Raw genomic sequence first — 27,673 nt, forward strand, 5'->3', positions numbered from 1 at the left:
TCTTCTCAGAATCTGACAACCTCAGACTGCGGAGAGTTGCATCCACGCAGACTCCGTCTCGGTGTTGCAGGGGTCGGCAGTGTGGGAAAGGTGTGCAAGCACGGCCCTGAGGTTCCGGGAGGGGGCGACCGGGCGGCCCCTCGCTACTTACCTTCCCCCAGAAGCTTGGGTTGCTGTTATAGGCATCGCGCCTGAAGCGCAACCCAGAACAAGGGCCCTCCACCAACGGTTCCGACACGGGACCAGATGGGCAAGGACTCCAGGTGGAGTGGGGTTAACTCGGAGGGCTTTCTGCAAGGGCTTGTAATGCGGAATTTTCCTGCAGTTTCTTCTGTCGCCACCCTAACCTCCCGCCCTGTGCTCTACAGTCATACTGACACTCAGTTCCTAGAGTAGACTGGGCTTCTGCGACCCAATCCTCAATGACCCCCAACCCCTGCACCTCCTTTGACCAACCAAGACAGATCCCTCCTAGGCCTCAATTCCTGGAAGAATAGAACTGGGGGGTTGGCCGCTGGGTAGAGTTCAGTAGCATTGCAAGTACCAGCTATAAGGTCTTTAGATATAGGGCACTACAGACTTAAGAGCAAACCACAGCAAGGATAATAAACACTTCTGCAGAGAGCAGCTTAAGACTCCTAGCTGAATAATCTGGTCAATGAACCAGACTGGGGACATAGGAGGCTGCCTGTTTCACCCAAGAAGACAATGAAATTATTTTGGATTTGACTCTGGGAAATCCCACTTTGGGTCTTCTTAGTCTCATGGTAAAGTGCAGGGTTGGTTCATGTCCACTCATATTGTCCACTAATGGTTGAGCAACAAGAAATAGAATTTTCCTTTAGCTGGAAAGAGATTCTAGCTAACTATACAATTTGTATTTTGGATTTGTATTTTATCTTCTCCTACTAGACTAAGTAGCTTGAGAACAGAATTCTCAGCCTTGCCCTCTGTATTTCCTCACTGTATCCAATAAACATGCCCATAATAGATGTCCAGTAAACAGAGATCTTGGGAGTTGATGAAATACTGAGGCCAGGCTGCCAGGCCACACTGTACTACTGCCCTGTGATGTCGTCCATAAACCCCATCACTTCAATTCAAGGCTGCCTTCTCCCACTGGCAGCCTCCTTCACACACTCATTCCAAAACAGGAACAAGACAGACCACCTGCAGTATGTGAAATTTTATTCTTCATAAAGTGCTTGAAACATGAAGAACAAGCTCTTTATAAACAGGAGTTACAACTAGGAAGACAAAACAGCAAAGCAGAATGGTTCCTGCTTCCTGACCACTCCATGGCAGCTCTTCTCCATCTTGTGGCCAGAACAAAACATCAAACAGAACCCTGGGCTTCAATTCAAACCTTCTTCTAAAGACAACCCTGTCCTGAGCATGTGAGAGGCCCAACATCAAGGATGAGTGGAAGATCAGAACTGGAGTTGGGATCACCTAGCGCCCAGAGGAATACCTAGTAGGGGAGTGACACCTCCACCCCCAATAGACCCCCCAAAAATGACTGAAAATCTGGGCACCTGTGGATACTTTTCTCAGCTATGCTGAATGGGTCTTAAAGATGTCAACCCTGCAGGGGCTTTCCCCCATGTATGGGGTTCCTCTCCATCCTGGCAAAAGACTGACATCACCCACAGAGCACCTCTCCTGTGAGATCTTCTAAGTGAGCCCACAGGCCCTCTCATGAAGAAGAGAGCCCCGGAAGGGCTCCTGCCTCTTCACTGGGCCTAAAGCACCCTCCTTTGGCATCTTCTCACCTCCCACCCTTTGCGAATGCAGGGTGCGCAAGCCACTGAAGGGTCCCTGCAGATGTCGTGGGGGAAGCCTGCTGTGCTTTCCACAAGCAAACCAGGGGCTGAGCCAAAGGGCAGATACTTCATTTCAAAGTGCACTGCAGCCAAGCCAGGCAAGGTACTGGGGCTGAAGGGACAGGCCAGGACAGGCGCTTAAGAGGACAGGTGGGAGGGCAACGAAGGCTTTGCTCTGAGTGCAGGTGTCCCCTAAGGCACAGCATGCTCTCCCACTTCCAGAGCAGCCAACTCTGCTCAGTTGAGTCCTGACAGAATGAGAGGGAGCAGGGCAGCCCCAGGCCTGCTCCCACCAGAAGTTTTTATCCTAAGATTGGCCAAAGGGGTCAAGGGAGATGGGAAAGATGGCAGGAAGGCTGAGGGGGCAGCAGCACTTGGCCACACTCTTAGCTGAGATTAACTCTGGGAGGGGACGAGCACAGAACAGGGCTGCCCCCAGCTCCTCTTCCCCTTCCCAGGACTCTGACAGAGCCACCCCCATGTGCTCAACAAGAGGGGGATGCCACCCAGAGGGAGAGGTCTACACCCAGCGGCTCTTGACCCCACCCACAAAAGGCACATTTTGTTTCCAAAAGTTCAAACCCTGCAGCAGCACAGAGTTTTGGCATCTGGACAGGCAATAAGAACAGATGTGGAGGCTTGATTCTCAAAACAAAAAGCAGCCCAAAGCCCAGACCTGGATGGGTCCACAAATCTGAGGTGGGTGAGAACCTGAAAAGCAAGGAGCTCTCTCCTGACCCAGTACTACCTCCACAGTCAACCATGACACTCAGTGGAAAGGTTCAAAGCAGGGCAAGGAACAGCCTGGAGAGCACACAGCACCACCTCCATCCACACTGCACCCGTGATGCAAGCAGCTCCAAACAGAAATGGACTCAGGACGTGGCAGACTAGACCAGGCCACACAGGCTACCTGCTCTAGGGGACAGGCATGGGGCAGAAGAGTAGGCACACTGGCTGCCCACAACTTACAAACAGGCAACTTGGTCCCTGTCTCAGTCCCAGCAATACTAGGATCCCCTCTTAGGGGCTAAAAGGAAATGAACAGGATGAGGCATTGGCCATGGGAAGGAATGGCTGACCATCCTTGGAGGATAATAAAGCCTGTGCTACAGCAGTCTGGTCCCAGACACATCGAACTGCAGCTCCCTCTGCTCCATCTTGAGGGCTAACTTCCCTATTCCAATTTCTTGGAGCCCCAAAAGCTAAGGGGTATGAAAATAGGCAGGTGGGAAAGACCAAGGGCTCCCAGAGACACATGGTTGTAATGGAACCTAAGGCTCTAATGGGAGTCCCAGGGCTCCCTTCCAGCAGCCCCAGTAGAGGCAGAAGGGGAAGGGAACAGGGAGTGACCAGGAAGACAGGCTGCAGCCTGTCCCAGATGAGGATGTGTTCAGCAGGAGAGAGGGAGGGCGGGCAGGCAGGTGGTCACAACCCATCTGGGTAGCAGGTCCTCGCCAACCCTACGGGGGTGGGGACAAGGGAGGCTACTTGGGGGGCCCAGGGGGAATCTGCAGCAGTGTGGGCGAGGTCTCCATGATCCGCACCAGCAGCCGGTCAATGTAGCTCTCCAGCTCCTGCACATGCTCGTCCCGCTGGCTCAGCTCCCGCTCCCGCTGCAGGAGCAGGCCGATGAGCTCGTCGTGTGTCAGATGGTAGTACTTGGCTGACTGGTCCAGTACAGCAGAGTCCTGAGGCCAGACAGAATGAGAGTGAGCAGAGCAGCCCCTGGCCTACTGCCCACCTACAGCCCAGTCACCCCACCACAGACCCCAGAGCTAACTGCCTCCATGCCAGAGGCGGGCTAACCAACTTCAGGGCTGTGATATGGAGGACCCGGCCTGCTCACTCTCCCATCCTCCCGATGCTCTGGGCCTCTCCACTGCACCACGTTCTGTCAGATTGTCCCTGGCACCTGGGTCTCACCTTCAACCTCTTGGTGTCCACGGTCTGACCAAGCTGGGGCGCTGGAGCCACAGGCTGAATGCCACCAGATGTGACCGTTTTGAGCTTCTCCAGCCCACTGCTCAGAGCTGTGCTCAGACTGGAGCGGGACTGCTTCCTGTCAGAAACGCCCTCTGCAGGGACAGCACTGAGGGGCTTCACGGGGTGGGGACTGCAAAGACAGACAGGAGATGGATTATGGGGGGAGAAGGGTGGCACAGGCAAGGTGGGGCCGCCACCTCTGCAGAGCTCCAGGTCTGCTACACAGTTGAGGTCTCTCGGGCAGTGGTGCCTGCATGCCTCAATCTGCATCCCACCACATGCCACCTCCCCACTTCATTCCCCCATGACCTGATGACCTGGTTCTTTGGCAGAGACAGCAGAGGCCACCCTACAAATTTCTGCACTGAATTGGGAACTTGCCAGGGACACCCACCGCCAGCCATTTTCCCTCCTTCCTCTTCTATACTTTCTCTAGGGGGGTAGCTAACCCTCCCAGTTTCCCCAGGACTGTGGGGATCCCCAGGACATGAGACTTTCAAAGCTAAGACCAGGGAAGACCTGGCAAACTGCAGTACTTGGCCCCCATCATCACACGTGCATCCAGTTAGGCTAGTGAGCACCCCTTGACCTTGTACTTGCTTGCTCACTCTCAGTCATCGCCACTTTCCTCTCACCCAAACCTCTCCAGAGCACGGACACCACATTCTCTATTTAATTTCTTACCTCTTGTTGACTCCTCAGCCCCACCAGCCCAGCACAGGTGAACCTGCTGTCCTGGTGGGCCTGGCATCTCCCCTCCCTGCCTCTCTGGAGTCCACACCTGCCCTTCTCCCTCTTGCCCCACGCCCTTCACCTGGTGTTCTGGCCTGAGAGACTCATCTCAGGCTGAACTACTGTTCTGCCCCTGGCCTCTCTCCTTTCCCCCGACCCAGCCTCCCACTCCCATCTCCAGCCCAGACCTCACTTTCAAGCTCTAGATCAGTGCAAGCAGGCTGGCTCCCTTGCTCCCTCACACCTGCCATTTCCTCTGTGCTCCCAAGCAGAGAGCCTCCCAGGCCCAGTCAAAAACCTGGGCGTCCCTCTGACTTGTCCCCTTCAGCCTCAGCCTTCATCAATCAAGCCCTGCCACCTTCCTCCCTACTCTCAAGCACTCTCCTCCTCTTCAAGTCAGGGCTAGCCACGCCCCTCCTCCAGCCACAGCTAACTCAGGTCCACCAAGCAAATCTCCCACCTCCTGCGGCTCCCCACTCTGCAGCAGGATAACGATCTCACTTTCTGATACTTAGAAACCCTTTAATGGCTCCCATCAAAGTAAGAAAACAATTTGGCCCTGCCCTTTCCTCATGCAATAGAAAGAGTGCTGTCCATGTTAAGGCCTTCACGAAAGCTAGTCCTGTACCTGGAACACTGCCCTTTCCTCCCACTGGTCTATTACTACTCCCGTTTCAAAGCAGCGCAAAACCACCTCCTCCAGGAAGGCTTCCTGATTCCCTCAGGCTAAGATGACCCTCTTCTGGGATCCCGCAGCACTCTGCACTTGCAACAGTTATATACACTATAAGCGTCAGGTCCTCAACTCAGCCAACCTGCCCTTGGGGAACCTCTTACAAATTTATGCTCATTCTACAGAGGCTTTAGGCCATTCAGAAGTAGGAAGTGAAATGGTCCAAAGACCCAGAGAGGCAGCTGTTACTTGGGTTAGTACTACAGATGCAGTCACATGGTATCAGAAGAGTGGCCAAGTGCCCGCAGCAGGGCAGAGTAGGGAAAAGACCAGATTCTTAACTGCCACCTAGGAATCCACACTAGAAACGGGTGGGAAAGCAACTCTAAGGGGGCCACCTCCAGGTGGTGCAGGAATGGATGACCAGTGCAGCAAAAAAGCACCCTGAATGAGTGGGGAGCCAGAGGCCTGGGCTCCAGTCCAACTGCCCCACATCTGAAGGATCTTGGGCCCTGCAGCTCTCATCTGAGAAATGGGGTTAGCTCTAGTTGACCCATCCACTTCACGATGCAAAAGCACAGACGTGAAGCCAACTCTGAAAAGAACAAAACTTTCAAAAAGTGGCAAGTATAATTAAAGGTTGTGCTGGAGGCTGGGGACCAGCTGACAATGCTGTTGTGATCAGGAAGCAAAGAAGCTGCAAGCACCAGCTCCCTTGCCTGCTCCCCCTATCACAGGGGGTCCAGCACTGCCCACAGCTGGAGGAGAAAGATGGGGCATCCAGACTCCCTCCCACCCACTTCTCAAGTTCCAGCAGTTGCCCCCAAGGCTTCCCTTCCTGGGATCTGTCTTCCCCATTGGACTGGGAATTCCTTGGGTCTGACATAGAGCAGATGCTCAGGGAACTCAAGTGACTAATGGGCAATGAGCAAATGAGAGATGGAGCAGGGAGGAGGCCTCCTGGAACAGAGGCCAGTGATGGAGCCCAACCTACTCCCCACACCCCACATTCTGCTTCTCAGAAGCAGCAGCCCCTCTGCTCACCCCTCATTTGCTTATGCCTCCTAGACGCTCATGTTGCCCTGGACTTGGAAGCCAGCTGAGTCACACTCACCAATCCCAATCCTGAGCCTCCAGTGTCCTCATCAGCCCACACCTGCAACCCCAACCACCCAAGGCCCAGTAACTGGAGTCACACAGGCCTCTGCTAACCACTCAGCAGTCCTAGGCACATGGGAACCACCCCTGCAAGGCAGGAAACTGACAAAGGGCAAGCACACACTTTCCCCAACTTTGTTCCTCACTCCCTCCTCATCAGTGCTGTCCCTCAAGTCCCTGGCTTGTGGGGCCACCCTGAATGTATGAGGCCCCATGATGGAGGCAGCTTCAGAGCTGGTACCACAAAGAGCTTATGATTCACAGCCTCCACCATCCTGCCTGGGGTAGAGGACAACCTGGCCTGCCCTTAGCACGGAGGAGGCTGGGTTGTGAACACCTCCACCCACTGCCCTGCTGGGCCCCCTCCCTGTTCCTCCTGTTGGGAGGTGGACACTCACCTGGCACTGGGCTGTAGCTCCTCAGCTGGTCGTGTCTCCAAGGGCAGAAGCACAAGCAGGGAGGCTGGGGTGGCTGCAGCGTGGTCCTCCCCTTCAGGGACAGGGGAGCCTCCAGGGAGGGAGGGCTCAAAGGGACTGGGGGGTGAGGCTGGCTCCCCCAGGGGTGGGGAGGTAGAGGTCAGGGGCCAGGCTCCAGGCAGGGGAGCGCACAGAGGGCCAGGACCCACATGGCGATGACTAGCCCAGGGCGGGAGAGGGGGCGGAGGAAAGGCAGGCTCTGGGGGTGTGGGCAGCTCTTCTGGACCAGAGTGGATGGAAGACTCCCTGGACCCTGGTGGGGATGTAGATGGGAGGCTAGGGGGATCTCGGCTCTCCTGAGACAAGAAGGGGCTCAAGGCATCCTCTGAGGCCCACAGATCAGCCTGCTGGGGGGTGACTGACAAAGGCCCAGGCCTCTCTTTTATTGGCCCTGGGCTCTGGGCTTCAGAGACTTCTCCTCTGTCTGGAGTCCCCAAAATCTGCTGACTCGGCAGTGCCGAGCTTAATGAGTTACAGGGTATGGGGACATGACCCTCAGGGCAGCTGGTGGAGACAGACAGGCAGGCCCCAGACCTAGAGGAGCTGGCATCCTCTACTAGCTCTTCCAGACCTGGCTCACCTAGCAGGGTCCCAGAAGATCTGCTGTCAGACTCCTCTGAGTCAGGTTTCCTGCCCTCCTCCTTGGTATCCATGGGACCAACAATCAATGCATTTGGGGTAGAGTCTTCTCCTCCTGCCCCTGCCCCCAAGTTACTTAATCCCACTGTAGTCTTCTCTTCTTGTTGCTGTTCCTCCTCCTCCTCCTCCTCCTCGTCCACCTGGGAATTTGAGGGTGTGAAGAGGCGTGGTGGCTTGGGAGGCGGTGGGCTGGACCTGAGCTCCTCCTCCTCTGACTCCCACTCAGGTTTAGGCTCTGGCTCCAACTCCAGCTCCAGTTGGGGAGACCCCTTGGTCCCCTTTGGTATGACATTTCTTGGTGACTCTGGTTGCACCCGGGGAGATGGTAACACATCAGACTCTGCTTGCAGGACTGTTGAGGCCACCTCAGTTGCAGGAGAAATAGTAACCACATCCCAAGGCCAGGAGTCATCAACTGTATTTAGCTCTTGGAAAAGCTGATTTTCGCCTCTGGGGGCCTCCTCGTCCTGGCCCTCCGGGGTGTCATCTGAACCTGGTAGCCTCTCCCAAACACTGATCACTTCTGGAGAGCTGAAAAGAGATGTCCCACTGTCTGCTGGACTCTGTCCAGCTCCCGCTTCTGGGTCCGGTAGCTCCCTGTCTGGTGCTGAGGTCAAGGCTCTCAGTTGCGGCTGGGCTGATGCAGAGGGCAGGCCAGCCCCGGCTGACCTGAGGGGCCCTGGGTCAGATGCACTTGTGCTCTGCTGGTCCAGTTCAGAGTCCAAAGGAGCCCTGGGCTCCAGCCACATGCTGCTCCCACCTCTTCCTCCCCCAGGGTCTCCCTGGGGCTCAGCTGCCTTCACTGTCATGGCCCTGGGGCCTAGGGCCTGCAGCCCAGTCACCTCCAGCCCCTCTCCTTCAGGGGCCAGGATCTCGCTCCTGGCCTCCAGATGCAGCCTGCCAGCAGCAAAGATGTTGAAGGTGTCGTCCCACTCAGGCAGGGCTTTCCCAAGGGAGGCCAGGGGGGCGGGGCTGGCCCTCGAGGCACTGGGGAGAGAGGGAGCAGGTGAAGGAGAGTTTAGTGCTATGTCGGCTACGAGCTCCTCGAAGAAGGGGTTGCTCTGCAAGGAGGTGAGGAACGGGTTGGTGACACCCAAGAATCCAGATGGGGTGGCTTCGGGGGTGATGGTGGCGATGGCAGCAGTGGCAGCAGCGGGGGAGGCGGCTGCAAAAAGGTTAGTGCTTAGCATGGGAGCAGCAGTGGGAGCAGGAGTGGGGGGGGCCGGAGCCCAGGGGGAGCAGGGGAAGTGGTGAGGAGCAGCTGGGTCAGGTTCTACCTGAGGAGACACGTCCAGGCTGTGGAGGGAGACAAAACCATGAGCCTCCTGGTTAATGCTGAGACTAGAAAAGGCCCTGCCGAGTACCACACCCCCACCCCTGCCTCAAGACCAGGTGCCACAGCACTACTTGGGCTAGGGGACAGAAGAAAGATCCCAATATGTAACTTTATTAGGCACCACCCAAGGAGAAGGGTGTTGGGACACAGTTAACTTAATCCTCACACAGACCCCCATCTTACAGGCAGGATCCAAACCTAAACCAAGTGTTCTCTCCTCTGTCCCATGCTGAAGAATCTACCCTTTATCAAATTTACACTTAAAAAATGTCTCCAAGTCCCTGGCAGCTCTTTCAGTACTGAGAGCAAAGACACCAGCCAGCTTGGAGTGGAGAGAGAACAGAGCAAGGCCAGCCTGGGAACGTGGCTGAACAGGGCCAGCAACAAGAGAACCAAGCAGGACCTGGAATTTGGGCTCCTGAAACAAACTGGTCTGCACCGATTCCTCACAGAGGAGGTAACCATGGGACTGTCATCGGCCATGACAAGGTGACAATCAAAGAGAACTATCGGCCCCTCTCATTTCTTTGAGGGCAACCTAACCCACCATGGAGGACAGACTCTTGCTGAGGACACCTGCTGTTAGGTATCCACAAGCTTACCCTGCCATGGTGCCCCCTTATGAAGAGTGGGAAAGTGATGGCCGCAGCAACTCTATGTCTCTGGGTCCCCACACAGATCCCCGGCCACCCTGGGGGAGGGGGCAGGATGGAGCAGGGACAGGGCAGGTCCTCTTAGGAAACCCGTTCCTTAACAATAGACTTACAGTTACAAAGACACTGGAGACCACAAGTACCCCCCTCCCCCCCCACAGGCCTTCCAGAAGCACACTGCACTTCAGCCAACCTATGAGCAAAGCCAGTTCCACACTCTAAACTTAGAGCTTTTGCCTCCCCAGGACACAGACTGGAGGCTGGAAAAAATGCAGTAGAAAAGCAGACCAAACACCAGGGTTTCCTGGAGTCTAACAGGAGCTTACAGTTAAGCCCACTGCCACGTCTAGACCTTGGCAGCCTCACTGCTCTAGCAGTCTTACTCCTCATGACTGGGGTCCAGCCCCCTCTCCAAGCTCCCAAGGCCCCACTCCCAGATCTCTGCCTGCCCAGAGGGAAAACTCCACATCCATCTTCTCCACTCAGTTTCTTCAGCAGGAAGTGTGGGTGGTGAGCCCTGAGGAGGCCTCACAGATGGTCCATGAGAAACACAGTTTGGGGGAACAGGGCATCAGTGGAAAGAGGCTGAGACACATGGAGCTTACCAGCATCCAGAAAGGGCAGGCCCACATACAGAATCGGCCAGTTCAACCAGAGACAAAGATGGCTCCCAGAGACAGGAGCAGGGAGGGGAGGTCAGCTCCACAGGCAGGACACAGCTAGGTCCCAGACACCTGGGTTTCTCAAAGGAATTCAGCATCCAGAGATTCTTATGACCCTGTTCTTCCTTACAGTAACTCCCCATCCAAGGCTGGATTTTCAGCCTCATTCCTACCACCTGACAAAGATGGAGGGAGGGGGACAGAAAAACTCCCATCCATTCCCACCCACCACCCCAGGCCCCCAGCACCACTCTTTATCTCTAAACATTGCAAGACACTGAAAGAGGGAGAACACTGGGCTCAGAGTCCCAACCCCAGCAAATGACCCTTCTGTCTTCATTCCAGGCAGGCCCCAGGGCAAGGACACATGCCTGCCTTGAGGGCCAAGGGGAGTGGGAGGCAATGCACCACCAGTGCATGGGGCAGGATCCCCCCTGAGCCTGCACCCCAGCAGCCCCAGCTAGGAAAAGGGCTGGGGAACTCTGGGCCACCTCTCCCCCAGTCCCCTTTGTGATGAGTGGCCAGGAGTATGAGGGCCTCATTAACATTACAGAGAAACAAGCTCAGCTCCACACCCTGCAGCTCCAGCCTGGCCCCCCACTCACCCAGAAAGTCTCACAGGAATCTGCAGGCAGCCAGAACTGCAAGGACAGGAGCACCAGGGAAGGAGCTGAGAGGCCAGACCAGGCTCAGTAGCCTCCGCACCCCCACCGTGGCTCTCCAGAGACACACATGAACCCGTTGGTATGGAATTGTCAAAGGGTTCTCCCTGGAGGACAGGGCTCCAGGCGCAGCAGGCTTCCCAGAGCAAGGGGTGCCTGAGAGCATTCTGTCCATCCTGGTCTCCAAAACATGCTCCCCTTCATCTGTCCTCTCCCTGCTCCACACCAAGGGCACATTCTGAAGGGTCTCGCTTTAAAACATCTCCTCCCTACCAGTCTACCTGGCACAGGTCAGAAGCACATTTCCTTGTATGGTCACCTCCGGAGGCTGTCCTCTGAGACCAGAGAAAAAAATCTCTAAGTCTTGGAACCCACTGCACTGGCCACCCCCAAACAATGGGGGCAAAATATGTGCTGACTTGTCTTCTCATTTAGAGTCAAATGTTGGGGCAAGAAATCAGAAATCCCCTTTAACATGGGGGAATAAAATGTTAGGGCATGCAGGAACTTGGGACTACTGGCTGAACTTGCCACTTAATGTGAATCACCTATTATTCACTTAGGTGAATAGAATGCCTTTTTTTTTTTTTTAATTTTTTTTTTTTTTAGTGTTGGGGCTAGAACCCAGAACCTTAGACCTGCTAAGCAAGCATTCTACCACTGAGCCACACCCCCAGCCCTGCCGCTGACCTAAACACCAAACCTCTACCACCTCTCTAGCTAGGAGCAGGTTTCACTATTAGCCACCTCATCCTTAGGCTGAGATGAATTTGTGTCCTTGTCCCATGCATTAGTCCCAAGGTGGCAAAAGAGGATCTGCACAGGCCTTCCACAAAGCAGTCCCCCAAGGGCCAAACCAGTCTCAAGACACACCCAGCCCCAGCCAATGTGCACTTCAGCCATCCTTCCTCAGACATGGCCTCCTCTGGAGATGTGCCCCAGTGTCCAAGAAACCTGACCAGAAGGCTGAGCACATACTCTCCCATCATCTGTCACAATGAGTAACAGACAGAGCCCTTATAAGTTATAAGTAGGGAGATTACATCATTTCTTCCACACCAAAACACTGTTAATATAGTAACTATGCCAGGAAACTAGACACAAACCGGACAGAAGGCCTGACTGACTCCTAAGTGACTGGGCACACATCACAGTTATTCATTTACACCACCAGGACACAGTCAGAGATACTGTGCCCTTCCAGCAGCCACAGTACATCACAGGCCCACAGGGACCTGTTGTCCCCCACATCTGGGGAGGGGCTGAGGAGAGGCAGGCAGAGGTGCCAAAGGTCACTGTAATGACTCAACTGCCTCTCTGTTGTTCCAAACTTACACCCCGACACTTTGGGAGGGGTATTTGCATTTGATTCCTTTCTGTGCTCAAAGTTCTAGGGTTAACCTGATGGGGAGGGGATGGGGAACAAAAGGAAAATGAGGAATAAGCACAGAAACAATCTACTTTGGCACTGGCAGGTTTAACGTGTGCACTTGAGGATAAGCACACACTAAACTGCTCAGTGCAAATGACTTACAGCAGGGCCAGTGAGCAGTGGTGAGTCCTATGGCCCAGATGGGGGTCAGTCTGAACTACCTAACTCTCACTGTCCCTCCTCCACACAAGCAGGGGACTAGGATAACAGCCCCAGACCAACAGATAGCGTCACCTCAGAAGGGGCTCCTCGGCTCCTCAGCCTCCATTCCTTCTCTACCAATCACTGTGTTCAGCAACAGCACTGCCTGTGGACATTCTGCTTCAGGCCTCTCCGTGGGGCACTGATGCCACGTGGGAGCACTAGAGGGCGCCATTGCCCTTGCTCGAAAGGAACACCCAGCAATCTACAACAGTAGCCTCAAGGGCAGAGGCACCCCAAACCCTAGGTCTATGAACAGGCTCCCCATGTCCCAGCTGCAGATCCTGCAGCTACATTCAGTTATTGCAGTTCTGGGTCTAGCCTACAGCCTGTGGCTGCTGTGAGCTGTCCCACCTCTCCTCAGAAGCCCTAAGCAACCATTCCAAGTCCGAATCAAAAATGTTCCTTACAGGTCAGGCTTCCCCTTCCTGCAGGGCATATGAGGCAGGGTGCTGCTGCTGGGGAAGTTTCTGTCTCTCCAAGCCAGGCACTTAACCAGAACAGTACCTTCCAACCTGCCCAGATGCACCAGCCTCAGGGCCCGCCCTGTAGCTGCTACCTGAAAATGATCCCAAGGAGGACAGGGATCCCTGGGAACCCTCCAGCATGCTGAGACCAAGGCTCAAGATTCCAGTGTGAGCAGAACCTCAGCTTCCTTACATCCATCAGTGACCCAAATTCTCCAGACTCTGAAAGGTCATTAGAAGACATGGGGAAGCTAAAGGAAAATGGAGATTGGAGGTATCCCAGGAGTTAACAACCACCCAATATCACTCACAGTCAGTCTCCAGGAGTCTAAGCCCAAAGCTTGAGTTCTTGCCTACAATCTCACAGAGATGACCCAAGTATCCAACCTGCCCTAAAAAAGGCCCAGACACCCTACAGACAGCAGCACAGAGCCGACAGTCTGTGCCCGTCTGCCCCATGCCCCCAGTTCCTCCCAGCAAATGCCCTGTCCAGATCTCCTGACATTTCCCTGCACCACCAGATACCTCTGGCTGTCACAGGACCACAGGGCTCAGCCTGGGAACTTGACAAAGGCCCACCCCATTCTTCCCAAGCATCCCCTAAGCTACAGATGGCCAGTAGTCCCCAAGGCACTGGTGAGCAGGGGCCAGGTAGAAGGGACAGAACCAGTTGTACTAAGCAGGGGAAGCAAAGGGTAGCATCACCCTGAGACTAATCCAGCCCCAACACCCCTGGCCTGTGACCCTCTAAAGAGGACTGCCAGCTAGCCTGGCCCCAACCCAGGAAGTCCCTGCACCTCACCCCCTCCTCCTCAGGAGACTCAGAATTTCAAAGGGAAAGAGAAAAAGCAAGACTATAGTACTTCTCTCCCCTCTGCTGGAGGACAGGTGTAGGGTCCTCCCTCTCCCTATCTCTTGACTCCACCTCTGGCCCAGTCTTCCCATCTGCCCCTACATCCATCCAGCGGGGAGGGCAGGTTTGCTGAGGGAATGAAACAACTGGTCTTGCCACACTGGCTGTGGCTACCACTGACACTGCCATCTAGGCAGGTCCAGGCCCTTGGGAAGGGGGACACAAGCTTCTGTGACCTACATCTGAAACCCCTCCCTGGGTCCTGCCAGACAATGCAGCAGCCTCCCCTGGCTCAGAGCAAGGAGGCCATAAAGGGGCCAGGGTGGGGGTCAAGGGCTCTGCCCAGGGCCCAAACTGAGGGACTTGGCACAATCAAAAGACAGCAACTGTTATCAGCACTTCTGACAGGGCTATACCTCAGGACCATGAGACACTACAAAGGGCCTGAGCCCCAGAGATCTCCAAGAATTGTGGGGGGTAGGAGTTATAGATTTCAGGGGAGCTACCATGGCCTCTTGCCTTGCTAGGGAAAACTGGGAGTAAGGAGAAGGAAAAGCATCAATTGTTTAACCCTATGTCTTAGTGGGAAGAGATCCCAGAGCCAGCAGGGCAGCTGAAGTCATCTGGCTTTGACAAAGGCAGAGTGTCTGAGGGTGCGGTCCCCTGTCCCCACCTCTCTACCTGCCAAGGCTTCCTCACCTTGAGGCAAGAGGGCAAAAGGTAGAGGTGAGGAAGCCAAGAATCCATTAAAGATGACCCCTCCTTGATTTTCTCCTATTTGCCCCCTCCCTTAGGAACTGGGCATGGTAACTCGGGCAGCGGGGACGCAGACAACCTCCATCCACAGGACCCTCAGGGTACTGTGACCTTGCAACTTACCTGTGTCCGTGTGCACAGAAGGAGCCTTGGCTTAGGGAAGCAGGGTACCCCACTTAACCATGCAAAGCCAGCAGCCTGCCCAAGGGTCACGTTTGATCCCTGCCCCCAGTCCCAGGCAGCAAACACCTCAGCATACTCCCCAAGGAGCAAAGCTAGTCTTGCCAAGAACGTACCTGGGTTTCTGAGTTGGTTCCTTGGCTTCTCTCAGGCCAAACCAGCTACTCTTGGCCTTTTCCTCCCCACTGGATGAGTGGTGGGGGGAGGTCCCCAGGGCAGGACCTCCCTTCTCCCCAACAGAGCTACGGCGTCCCAACTCGCTCCGACTTAGCCCCTGGTGGTGATGGTGGAAGAGGCCCATCCGGGGCTTCCGCTCTTCCTTCCGAGCTCCCTCCTTCTCCACCACAGACTCAGAGGAAGCTACTATGGGTGTAGCGACCTGGACTGGCTTTCCTTCTGGAGGCCGGACCCCTTCCTCCTCTCCAGAATGGCTGGCCCCAGTGGCCAGTACTTTGGTCTGAGTGCCCAAGTCCTCCTGTCCAGGTGCCACCTCTGAGCTGCTGGTGCCACGGCTGCCTCTACCCCAGGAGTCATCCATGGACCGAGGCGCCTCCTCAGAGGACCGGGAAGATACACCATGCAGGGAGCTGGAGGGTGGGAAGGGGCCTGAGATGGAGCTGCGGTGCCGCAAGGTGGCCTGGGGCTCCTCGTTGTAAATGTGGCTCCCATTGACACAGAGAGAAGAGCGGGAGGCAGCATCGAGGTGGCCCTGGAGGTCGAGAAGGGCCCGGGGAGGAGCCACACGCATCTGGCTGGCCTCGTCACTGTAGGTCCTCTTGTGAGACAGCAACTTGGGAGACTGTGTAGAATCCCTTCCTGAAAAGGAGACATACCTGGAGTTAGCAAGGCAGGGGAGCCTCATTTCCCAGTCCCAGGTCTTCCTCACCAGGGGGAGAGCCAGCCCTCCCTTCCCTCCCAGGACATGTGGCCCCAGCTCCCTCACCCTCAGTGGACAGCCAGCTGCTGCGGCTGGGAGAGCGGGTAAGAAGCTCGGCACCAGGGCCCTGGTAGGCCAGGCTCCCGCTAGCCGAGGATAAGGTGCTGTCTGAGCCCAGTGAGGTGTTGGACTGGGTCAGGGACGACTTGCGCAGCTTGTTTCGGAGGAAAAAGCCTTTAGCTTTCCCCATCTTTCCCAGGCTGCCCAGCTCCGGGTCCTCTAGGGCACTGCTTGGGAGGATGGCAGAGGAAGACTCCAGCTCAAACTTCTTCTTGCCCTTCATCTTATCCTTGAGCTTGCTGAAGGGGGACCGTGGCTTGTCCTTCATGGACAGATCAAACATGCTGGCACTCAAGTTGTTGCGAGTGAACTGGATGGTGACTTGGATCTCTCCACGTTCTTTCTCCTTCTTGCCCGCCTTGGAGTGCAGCTTATACCACCTATGAGAAGTGGGGGTGGGCAGAGCTCTGGTCACAGGCTCAGGGCGCCTGGCTCCCCCCAGTGCCAGGCACCTCACAGAGCCTCCCCAAGGGCTCCTGCTCTGACACGTCAGCCTGGGCTTCCAAGTCACACAAGATAAGAAACTGTCCCAACTTTTCCATGGAGAGAACCATGTCCTGAGTGGGGTAAGGTCCTTGGGTGTACTTAAGCAGGGCACCTACCAGCACCTTCCCTCTGCTCAGAGAACCCATGCTGCCCCATCCCCTCTGAAACTTGGAAGCCCAGAGGGGTGAAGCTGGGTCTGGGAAGGACTGCCATATATCCACACCTCTGGGATACATAGACCTATCCACATTTCCCCCGGTTTACATCATCTCTTCTGGCCAGTCCCAGCTAAAGAACTACTCTGAGCCACCAGAAAAGAACAGCTCACTCAGAGGCCCAGGGCCAGGAACACTGGAATGCTAGTACACACACACCCCTCACCCACACACTGACTCACCCTGAGTCTTGCCAGGAACACCTTTTGAGATAGAGGGGCAAATAAGAACAGCAAAAGACCTGAAGCAATGGACCCAGGGAGAGGAGGAACCCTCACTTGCCAAGCCACATGGATGTCACACCTCACTCCCATTCACACCTCACAAGTAGCTCCTGAGGGAGCCAACACAACCCCAATCTACAGCTTGGAAGAGTAGGGCTGTGGTAAAATAGGAAGCAGACAGAGGAGAGGGGAGACTCCAAGCCAGGGAGACACAAAGGGAGACCCCCAACACACCAGATCTTGCTGCAGAGTGAGGGAAGTCTACCCTACCGGGAAAGGTGTGTTGTGCATGGATTGAGAACTTCTTAGAAAGCTAAACATACTCTTGCCATACAAGGAGCAATTGCATTCCTTGGTATTTATCCTACCAAGGTGAAAATCTATGCCCACAGAAAGACTACACATGATGTAATTATAACTAAGTTATAATTACCAAAACATAGAAGCTGCCAAGATGCCCTTCAGTAGGTGAATAAACTGGTACATTCAGATAATGGAATATTATGCAATGAGAAAAAGAAATGAGCTGTTGAGCCATGAAAATAAATGGAATGATTTTTTAAATTTATATTTTACATGGAAGAATTTTAAATGTGTAAGTAAAAGAAGCCAGTTTGAAAAGTCTACATACTTACATGATCCCACTATATGACATTCTGGAAAGGCAAAACTTCAGAGATAATAAAAAAATGAGTGGTTACCAGGGGCTTGAAGACGGGGAGAAAGGGATGAAGAGGCAGAGCACAGGGCTTTTTAGGGCAGTAGAATAATAATGAATGACATTATCAAATGGTGAATACATGTCATTTTACATTTGTCAGACCCCACAGAATGTACACTACACAGAGTGAACCCTGAGGTACACTATAGACTCTAGGTAAAAACAATGTACTGATGTTGACCCATCATTCGTAGCAAACCTACTACACTATGGTAAGACATTAATAAGAGGAAACAATTGGGACAGTGGGGTGTATGGGAAGGAAATAATGGAGGCTGCAGGGGTGTATGAGACTCATATACTTTCTACTAATTTTTTTTGTAAACCTAAAACTGTGTTATAAAAAACTCACTAATTTAAAAACAGAGAAAATAAAAAATAAACTAAGAAATAATACAAGGTATGGAGGAAGGAAGGACTGTATAGAGGGTAAAGAGGGGTGGGAGGGGTGGGGGGAAGGGAAAAAATAACAGAATGAATCAAACAACATTACTCTATGTAAATTTATGATTACACAAATGGTATGCCTTTGTGCCATGTACAAACAGAGAAACAACATGTATCCCATTTGTTTACAATAAAAAAATAAAAAATAAAAAAAATAAAAAAAAAAAAAGAGAAATAATACAAGAAAGTTTTTCTGAACATCAGTGCCAGTACAAATGGTCACCAAGTATGCAGCACAATGAATAAAAATGTACCCATACCCTCTATGTCACTGAGATCCCTTTCTCCTTTCTTTTCTTTTTGATGAGATATCACTATGTGCCCAGGCTGACTCAAACTTGAAATCCTCCTGCCTCAGCCTCCCAAATAGCTGGGAATATAAGTGTGCACCACTGTGCCCAGCTTTCATTATGAGATTTCTGAACACCAGGCATGAAAAGGAGATCCCAAGGGCCTCCTCCAAGGGAAACAGGATCACGTACCAGGAATGAGAAGTGTCCAGTCCTTGCTAGCCACACTATTAGAGTGTGCCTTCAAGTGCCCAACAGAAAGCTTTCCACCTGCCATGAGTTCCAGACCCAGCCCATCAAGCATGAAGGCAAAATAAAGCCTGGCAAAGGTGGTCAGTTTGATCATCAAAGGGCTCGAAGTCCCTTGATGCACACACATTCCTCAGTAGCAGTATGGTGGCTATCCCTCACTGGGATCCACCTACCATACAGTGCCAGCTCCCTGGGATTCTGGGGGACACAGGGGGTTAAGAGGAGAGTCCTTTGTACAAAAAGTCCCTACACATCCAAATATCCAGAATTAAGTCATAGCAAGGACTTGGTAGTACTGGCAATTTTTTTGTTTAATACTTTTTTTTTTTTTTTTAAGGCCGTCCCAAGGGCACTTCCAAATTGCCTCCCTTTAGAAGAGTCATTATGACTCTCACCCTGAGCTACTCTCTGTGCCCTCCTTGGGGAACACTTGATGGCCTCAGCAGAGTGAGTCTGGGCTGCTGGTTTTCCCTCCCAGCTTCTGGGAAGGCCAGGTCAGGCAAGGCAACAGTGGTAGAGCAGGAAGGGTAGAGCTCTCCATGTTCAGAGAGCATGTGCCTCTCATGAGTCCAGATACACAGGGGCAGGAGTGTACACCAAGGCAGCCAGAATGATGGACAGCATGTGGGGACATCTGGGATAGAAGGACAAGTGAAGGGAAAGATCCACCAGTTACATCTGCTTCTTGCCCTATCCTCTCAACCCAATGTCTGCCCTTAGCCAGACCCTTTAAATCTTTAAAGACCACATTCTAGTCACTTTCCCAAAATGTGGAATGGGCCACATTTAGCACAGGAAGATGCTGTGGAGCAAAGGGATGTGGAGCAAAAGAGGTTTATGGACTCCAGCCCCAATTCAACCAAGCCTCCCCTGAGTAACTGGAATCAGCAACACTGACCTCCTTTGCTGCGGCATGAAGGTCAAGGCACTCAGCCCCAGCTGGTCACATTCCACACACACAGCTGAAACAGAGGTTACCTGGGGGGGCGGAGGGGGGTGAGGCTGCAGAGAACTATCACTTCCTACATTGGCTACTTCTGTCCTGTTTGAAATTTTTATAAGGAGCACCTACTATGAGCCACAGACAGGCCACTCTGTTCTCCCTCGCCCAGATGAAGGCAGAGGCATCATCAGCCCAGGCTGAGGCTGGGGCCTCCCCAAGGATCCTCCACCCTACCCTGTGTGGTCACTTCCCCTTTTCCTCCTCTTTCCCTAGGAATTCGGCTTTTCCTTTGGATGCTTTTCAGAAGGGCCACGGAGGCCAGAAAGGCAAAAAGGCTTTCCTCTATTTCTGGGATTGTCCTCAGAACAGAGTGAGGCTGAGAATGGCGAAGGCCTCTTTGGACCCCAGACACTGTGGCTCCTCTGCCTCCCAACTGACTCACCCCTTCCCTCTGCTCACCCCTCCAGGTGGGACTGAAAGGAACCCTGCCAGGCCTCAGGCTCCCAGAGGACTTGGTCAGAGCAAAAGTGTGACCTACTCGGGCTGAGGTGGCAAGGCCATATAGCCAATAGCTCCTAGATGAGGCCCACCCCCCACCACAACCAAAGCTCCTGCTTCCTCCTTTGTAGACTGGAAAGTCACCCAACCCCACCCCCAAACCCTGCCAGGCACTGCAGCACTCAGTCCCCTGGGTATAGGGAGCTACAAACATTGCTGACAGAGACAAGGAGCCCTGTGGGGTGGCTGGAGACAGTCTTTACAGAGTCCCACCCCCAGCAGAGCCACAAGTAAATGAGCTCCAGGCTCCAAGCAGTTCATCCTTGAGGCTCCAGCAGGGAATGCAACCATAGGGTCCTGTGACAGTTCAGTTCTCCTCTTCCAGGAAGCTCTCAGCTGCCACCATCCTGGTCTGATCCAATCCCTCCTCCTTCTGACCTGGCCAGACATTCTGAACCCAACTCACCCAGACTGGGCAGTGCTCTGTCCATGACCATCCACTTCCTGGGCTCCTGGGGTGTTTCTCCCCAGCTGGACTGTGGTCCCAGTGGATATTCACTGAGTACCCCCTGGGGCACACAGCTCCAAAGTAAGGAAACAAAGCAAGACAGAAGCCATGAACTGTCAGGATCCCTCAGCAATTCACTCCTTGCTCTCTCAGAAGCCAGCCTCCAGCAGCTGCTTCCAGGCAGTCCTGCCTTCTCCCTGACAGCCTTCCAGGACTCTGGTTCTTGATCCCTAACTCTGAGCACTGTCTGGCCTTCAAAGCAATTTGATAGTTCCTTTAACAAATACCACCCTCGTCCCCCAGGACTGGCCACAGGGGAGATGGTCCTCTAGGAGAAGAAATAGCCTCTTAGAGTCAGTCCTCTCAGAAAGAGCATGTTCTAGGGACTTGGGAAGGCAAGCCTTAGACAGGCACAGAGTGATACCAGTTTCCTCCAGGGTTCTACCAGAATATCCTTGAGGATAATTGGCATTTTGACATTTCTGTTCCTCCCACGAACCCACTCCCCAGAGCCTTCCCCAGCCTGCCTGGCTGGGCCATTATAGCCCTAGGAACCAAAGGGCCCAAGCTGAGGCCTGACCCACTGCTCCCATTCAGAGCTGAGACCCAGCCAAAATCAATCAGGATTTAACCAAGACCCCAGTATACAACTACTAGAAGATGGTGGCTCACAGGACAGAGCTCTTATCTTTAGAGTTCTACAGAGGGGACCCCCAATCTGTCATGCATCATGCATCACACACAAACATGCCAAAATTTACTAACCTATAAGGTCCAGGTTGGAAATCTATATTTTTAAGAGCAAGGGGTTGGGCAGGGGTTGTGGCTCAGCGGTAGAGCACTCACATAGCATGTGTGAGGCACTAGGTTCAATTCTCAGCACCACATAAAAATAAATAAAGGCCTATCAGCAACTAAAAAATGTCTTTAAAAATAGTCTTAAAAAGAGCAAGAGGCTCCTCAATGCCATGTGGGAACCACAGTGGGATGGTCCCTACCTGCTCTACATCATTTCACAGGTCAGAGATCAACTTTTGGTCTACCTGACTTTATCCTCAAGGATATTCTGGTAGAACCCAGGAGAAATCAGTGTCACTCTGTGGCGGTCTAAGGCTTGCCTTCCCAAGTCCCTAGAACATGCTTTTTTTGAGAGGACTGACCCTAAAAATGCCCATCTCTCCCCAGGAGGAGGCAATTTGACAGAGAAAGATACACATGGGGAGGGCCAGGCATCATTAAGCACCTCTATAAAGAGTGCTATGAGAAACTAGGCCTCATTTCCACAAAACACTTCTGAAATAACATTCTCACCAAGACAGGGGGAAAGATAGTACTTCTACCCTAGTAAAATCCCCCTGCCACCCACTGGGTTGTCAAAGCCCAGGTTCCCCAGCCCTTATAACATACAGCCACAAACCTCCACTGCAGGTACCAAACTGCTCACCTGTATCCACCTACCCCATCTGGGACACCTGACTCTCCAAGACCCAGGCCACATGTGCTCAGTGAACAGCATTTTGATGAAGATGAGGATTAGCTAGGCTTCCCACATGCCTCTGTAGCCAAGACATGATGAGCACCAACAGGAAATGGAAAATAAGAAAATTCCTTGAACCTGAAAATAATGTCTTCAGGAGAGATGCATCAGCACTTCTCAAACTGCAAAAGAACCACTGGGTCTTATGAAAATACAGGTTCTGATGCCCTCAAAGGGGCCTGTGAGGCTCCATTTCTGCCCAGCTCCCAGGAAGGCCCACATTGCTGCTGCCTGTGGACCACACCAAGTGGAGGGACACACACAATGGGTTAGAAAATAACCAGAGCTAATCTTATGGGGTGCTCACTAAGTGCTCAACTATGAACCTCTCTTAACCCACGGTCCAGGATACCCACAGGGTATAGGAACCACTATACCCATTTTGTAGATTAAAAACTAAGTTGCAAGGAGGTTTTTAACTTGCCTAAGGTCATACAGCTAATACTATGATTTGGATATGAGGCTTCCCCTAAACGCTGCTGTGCTGATGCAGGTATAGTCAGAGGAGAAATGATGAGGTTATGACAAATGTAACCTAATCATATCAACCTAGTTTGAATGGACTGACTGAGTGATAACAGGTGGGATACAACTAGGGGATGTAGGTCACTGGAAATAGGCCCTGGAAGGGTTCATCTGCCCTGAGGCCCCTTTTACCTCCCCTCTCTGCCTCCTGGCTTCCATGAGCTGAGAAGCTTTACTCCACTGCACCCTTCAGCCATGGTGTCCCTCCTCACCTTGGGCCCAGAGCAATGGAGTTGGCCATCTATGGACTGAGACCTCCAAATCTGTGAGCCAAAATAAACTTTCCCTCCTCTAAGTTGTTCTTGTCAGATATTTTGGTCACAGCAACAAAAGTTACACAGCTAGTAAGTCAGAATTTGGACACAAAAGATGCCCAACTCCAAGCCCATGTCCTTAAGTTTTAAGGCTTAGCATCACTCACAAAGGTGAATGTAAATACTCCTGCCTATGGGTGCTCTGAGAGATGGACTAGAAAGGGCCTGGATATTCATCACTGACCCCTGAAGAGGCACAGGGATGGGTGTGAGGACCAGACCCTCCACTTCAAAAGTTGGCATGATCCAAGTTTGTCCTATCCCCAACCCCTCAAAACTTTGTCAAGAGCAGGCCAATCTGCCCCAGAAGCCATGAAAGCCCAGAATTTCTGGGAATATGGGCCATATAGGAAAGCCCTTAAAGGGTTCCCTCTTCAATTCAAACTCCTCCCCCAAGCTCGTCTGCCTGACAATGTTCAACAGGCCAGGATGGACTTGGGACTCAGTCCTCAGACTCATCCCCACCCCAGAAGCAGAGGACAAAAGTGGGATGAGGATGGAAAGGTAACAATGGTGCTTGACTGTTACCAAGATTACAGCCCTAGCTATTTATTCCTGTTCATAGGGTTCCCAGGCCCTCAAACCCCGCTCCCCACCCATTTCCCAGGAAACACAGCTGGACTGACAGATGTTACATGGCATAATTAGGGAAGCCTAACACCCGGGGAGAACCAACCTGGCAGCTGCCAAAATCACCCATGCGAGTGCCAGGTGAATCCTGTCAGAGATGGGGGAGGGAGCTATGAGGCACTGCAGCCACTGGCCTGAACACACCTGATGCACCCTGACTTCTTAGTCCAAAATTCTTAGTGCCTCTTTCTAAGCCCTCACCCATCACTTCCAGACCCCAAACCTAGGAACCAGTTTTGTTTCTTTTTGTCCCCCCTCACACCCAAAATCAACTCTGGACTGGTTGGATGCACGTAGCACATGCCTGTGATCCCAGTTACTTGGGAGGCTGAAGCAGGAGGATCACAAGTTCAAGTTCGGCCTCAGAAAATTTAGCAAGATTCCATCTCAAGATAAAATATAAAGATAAAATATCATCTCCAGAACTCAGCCCCTCTCTGCACTATCTCCCTGCAGCCCACCCATGCCAGCCTGCTGGCATTCTAATTCCCTGCGTACTCGCCACCCTGTTGCTCAAGTGTTCCACCCAGAAAACACAGGCAATCAGGGCACCTCACACTGCACCCCTCAGCACTTTCTAGGTCTCCACTCACAGGACTCTCTACATCTCTCATTCCACTCAGACCACAGGGACCCTCTCCTGGAGTCCCTGAGCCCATGAGGTGTGTCCCACTTCGAGGCCACTGCATGTGTTGTTTCTTCTGTCTGAAACGCCGGCCCAGATCTTGCAGTCGCTTCCTCACTCCAGTCAGGTCTCCCTTCAGTGGCCCTCCTCGGCCTTCCCTGATTGCTCAGCTACAACCACAGTTTTATCTTATTTTACTTCTTCACTGTACTTACCACAACCAGACCCCGTGTGTGCACCCATGTACACACCCCCCACTGCAACATGGGTGCATGCACACATCTGTCCTCTCCTGCTCTATAGGCAGGAGCCCTCTGCTTTACTCTGCTTTCCCAGCACTTAACAGGGGACACTTAAATATTTGTTCAATGAACCAACAAATTAAGAACTTACAGGAACTTGTTTGTCCCTGTTCCCAAGTGCTCTCTGGTTGTTCCTTTCATGACAAACCCAGGTTCTCACCCACGAGAGTGAGAACTCCCAAAGAGCACATCCCCCATCCCCGTCCACTATACCCCTAGACAGAAGCCACCAGAGGGAAGGAGCCACAGTTGCCAAGCTCGAGGAGGGTGGGGAGTTTCAAAGGAAGGCCTTCTATAATTGTGAGACTCCTCAGCCCCATCTCCAAGCTAAGATCGCACTAACAGACCTCACTCACTCAGCACTCATGAGCTACACACTATACTAAGCCCTTGACACACCAAATTATATCCTACTTAACTCCCTGAACAACCCTCAGAGGTCAGGATGAGAGGCAGACAGATCCTGAGAATGGCCAGAAGCACGCACTGGGGAGCCAGGTTACCTGGGCTTACACCCCAGTCCATCACTCACCATGAGAGCATGGGCAGGCTAGCTAACCTCTCTGTGCCTCAGTTTCCTCACATATTTATAAATTGGGGGTAAGAGGTGTCCCTTCTCACAAGAACACTGTGAATACTGATGGGATTGTGTGCAGAGCACTCAGACAGGGCCAGCACACAATTATCAGCTTTCATGTTTGTGAGCTTTGGACACTGAGGTTCAAAAAAGTCCACAGGGGTAAGCCACATGCTGTTCAGGAAGCAAGACAGCAATGACTTTACAACAGGCTCTCTGCTCCAGAGCTCTGGACCTTCATCACTGCCTCCCTCTGCAAGTACGGCCATACACAGCCCCAGGACCAACCAAGGAATCCAAAGTCATCTCATGTCTCTAGGGTAGGGGTGTGTGTTACTAATAAAGCTACATCTTTATTTCCCCTAATCTCTAACTGAAATTTAGCCTGTCTACTGAGTTTTTGCAACAGTAACAGTATAGTAGTAGTACCTACAAGGTTGTTACCAATTGTTACTAATTCCATTTTCATGTGGAATTAGTTATTATGGATGTCACAAAATATCTGTGATCACTCTGAATTGTAAAATTATTAGGCCACAACTAGGTCACGTTATTTAAAACAATAATAAAGTACATTTCTTTAGTAAATGATTTAATATATTGATAAATATACTTCAATATCTTTGGTGTATTTTGTGATTTTATTTAGAGACCTTATTCCAAGAGGCCCATATACTTTTCCAGATGCCAAAGGGGACCATGGCACAAAAACAGCTGAGAAGGCCCACCCGAGCGAGCCGGAGGGAGCCAGCTCAGCAAAGGTGAGGTTAGGCACCAGGCTGAGGCTCAAAGCAGAGGCCAGGTGCTGCTTCTATTTCCTACTCAGGAGCATGCAGGGCCTGGTGGCAGCAACCCAGGGTGCTCAGGCAGACCCTCAAATATCCTAATGCTAAAAATGGTGACTCTGGAGAACCCAAAACAGCACAGCACCTGCCAGCTGGGGGAGCAGGAGCTTGTTTTGATGTCGCCCCCGCAATCCACAAACTCCAACTTCCTGGGGCTTGTCCTCATCTAAGCCTCACCTGCTGAGGCCACACCCATCAGGTCTGCAGTTGCTCCTGGTTGCAAATGCTGCTCCTGCCTCTTCAAAGACAGACCTTAACTAAGGTAACAGCCACCTCCGTGCAGGGGACAGGGGTCTATAAAGTTGACAGAGGGAGGAGTCAAACCCCACCCAAAGGCAAAGGAAGCCAAGATGCCCAGGACTGTGTGGCCCTTGTGCTGCCATGAGAACCTTCTTCAAGCAAAGTCAGGGGCTAGTGTGAAGAAGGGAAAACACTGACATGGTTCTGGTCTAGCCCTGCCCTCCAACCGCCTTCCCTAGAGTTAACATAAACAGGAGACTGCAGAGTTCCAGAGTGAGAAGGGACATGTCTCAAAAAGCAGATGTTGGGGAACACACCAAGACACCTGCCTGTAACATGGCCTGCCCCCGAATGCCACTCCTGGCCAGCAGTCAGCCGTTTCAAGCGATGCTATCAGATGAAATCACGTTTTCAAAAGGCCTGCAGCTTTCAGAGACTGGTGCCATGACAGTATCATGAGGCAGGATGGGTTTTTAATTTGAAAGTCATACCAAAATGAAAAATAACAGCCAAGAATCCCAGTCCTGCTGGTCCTGAGCTGTGCCAGCCTGCCATCTACACAGCAGAGTGACCAGAGAGCTGAGGGTGAAAGGTCTTCCTCACAGGGGGATTCCTCCCTAGACAGAGAAGACAGAACTGGAGATTCAAGTGGCAATCATCAGGGACACTAAAACCACAGGGGGAAGGTTGCTGGGGAACATTCGGCAACTGGCTGGATCTAACAGCTAAGATCCAGGACTTACTCTGTGCCTCTGTCAGTGATGCAGAATCACAGCCCACAGCCACAGGAGAGCCAGAAAATAAAGGTGAAGAGCATGATGAGTAATCTATTTCCAACGTGTGACATTCTCAAGGACAAAGGTCCAGTTCCCATGCCAGCCGATGCTGTGAAACAAAGAGGAGGGAACGGGAATAGTGGGGAGACACATGCCGAGGAGACGTACAACCAAAGCACCTCTTTGAAACTTGACTCAACGAACCACCATGAAGAGAGATTTTTGATATCAAGGGAATTTGAAAGTGGACTGGATATTAGATGATTATTAAGGAACTGCTGGTTTTGTGTGATAATGGCTTTATGGTCATTTTTTTAACAAAAGCCTAAATCACTGGAGATGGCTGGAGAGCACACTGAGGCATTCAGAAGGCCTGGCTCACTCTCCTCTTGGTCTTGGTCCCAGTAGAGACCAATAGTGGGCTTACAAGGACCCCTACGGAGCTGGACCGCAGGCCTTTTCTCCTTGTGCTAAGTCTACACCCCACTCCTGATCCCACTCTTTACTCCCTATACCTTATGTTCACCTGTGAGTTCCTCAGCCCCACCTGCCTAATGCCCAGCATAGGCCTAGCCCATGGGATCCTGGCAGCTCAGTCTGACACCAACACCACCACCAGCACCATCCCTCTTAGAGGCCCAGAGAATCTGCCAGTGAAATCCCATCCAACCAGAGGAGGCCTCACCCAGGCCTCCACTCCCACATTCCCCAAGGATATTCCTGGAACAAAACAGAGTGTCCTTGTGACATTCACATCTTGTGGGGAAATAAGACAGTCACATAAAAAAGAAAGAGTGGTCAACTCCACAGTGCACAGGAAAGTTAAAAGGGAGTGGCAAGGTGATTTTGGAAAGGGGTACACAGGACATGCCATTCATACTGGGCCTTGAACAGTAGGTAAGAAAAGGTAAGGAGGGGTTAGGGAGGCATTCCAGGTGGAAGGCACAGAATACGCACGTGCCAGGACTGAACATGCAAATGTGGGCAGAAAGGTGCTTCGGGGCAGATGGAAGTCAGTCTCCAGTATCACAC

The 27,673-nt window shown here is 52.5% G+C and overlaps 1 protein-coding gene across 3 annotated transcripts in view; it reads right to left on the reverse strand.

Moving 5' to 3' along the window:
• Positions 1-1,171: 1,171 nt before the first annotated feature.
• Positions 1,172-27,673, reverse strand: part of RAB11FIP5 (RAB11 family interacting protein 5) — a 35,875-nt gene continuing 9,373 nt past the window's right edge. Inside the window, exons 2-6 of one of the 3 annotated variants that reach the window (XM_079111424.1) lie at positions 15,633-16,066; positions 14,806-15,505; positions 6,771-8,783; positions 3,750-3,939; positions 1,172-3,514 (exon numbers count right to left, since the gene is read on the reverse strand). In XM_079111424.1, the coding sequence (XP_078967550.1) occupies positions 3,311-3,514; positions 3,750-3,939; positions 6,771-8,783; positions 14,806-15,505; positions 15,633-16,066 (3,541 nt within the window). In that variant the 3' untranslated portion in view covers positions 1,172-3,310. The remainder of the gene's footprint in view (positions 3,515-3,749; positions 3,940-6,770; positions 8,784-14,805; positions 15,506-15,632; positions 16,067-27,673) is intronic. The other 2 variants (XM_079111425.1, XM_079111426.1) reach the window with 2 other exon arrangements.

Source organism: Sciurus vulgaris (assembly GCF_902686455.1).
Source record: "Sciurus vulgaris genome assembly, chromosome: 14".
Taxonomy (NCBI): domain Eukaryota; kingdom Metazoa; phylum Chordata; class Mammalia; order Rodentia; family Sciuridae; genus Sciurus; species Sciurus vulgaris.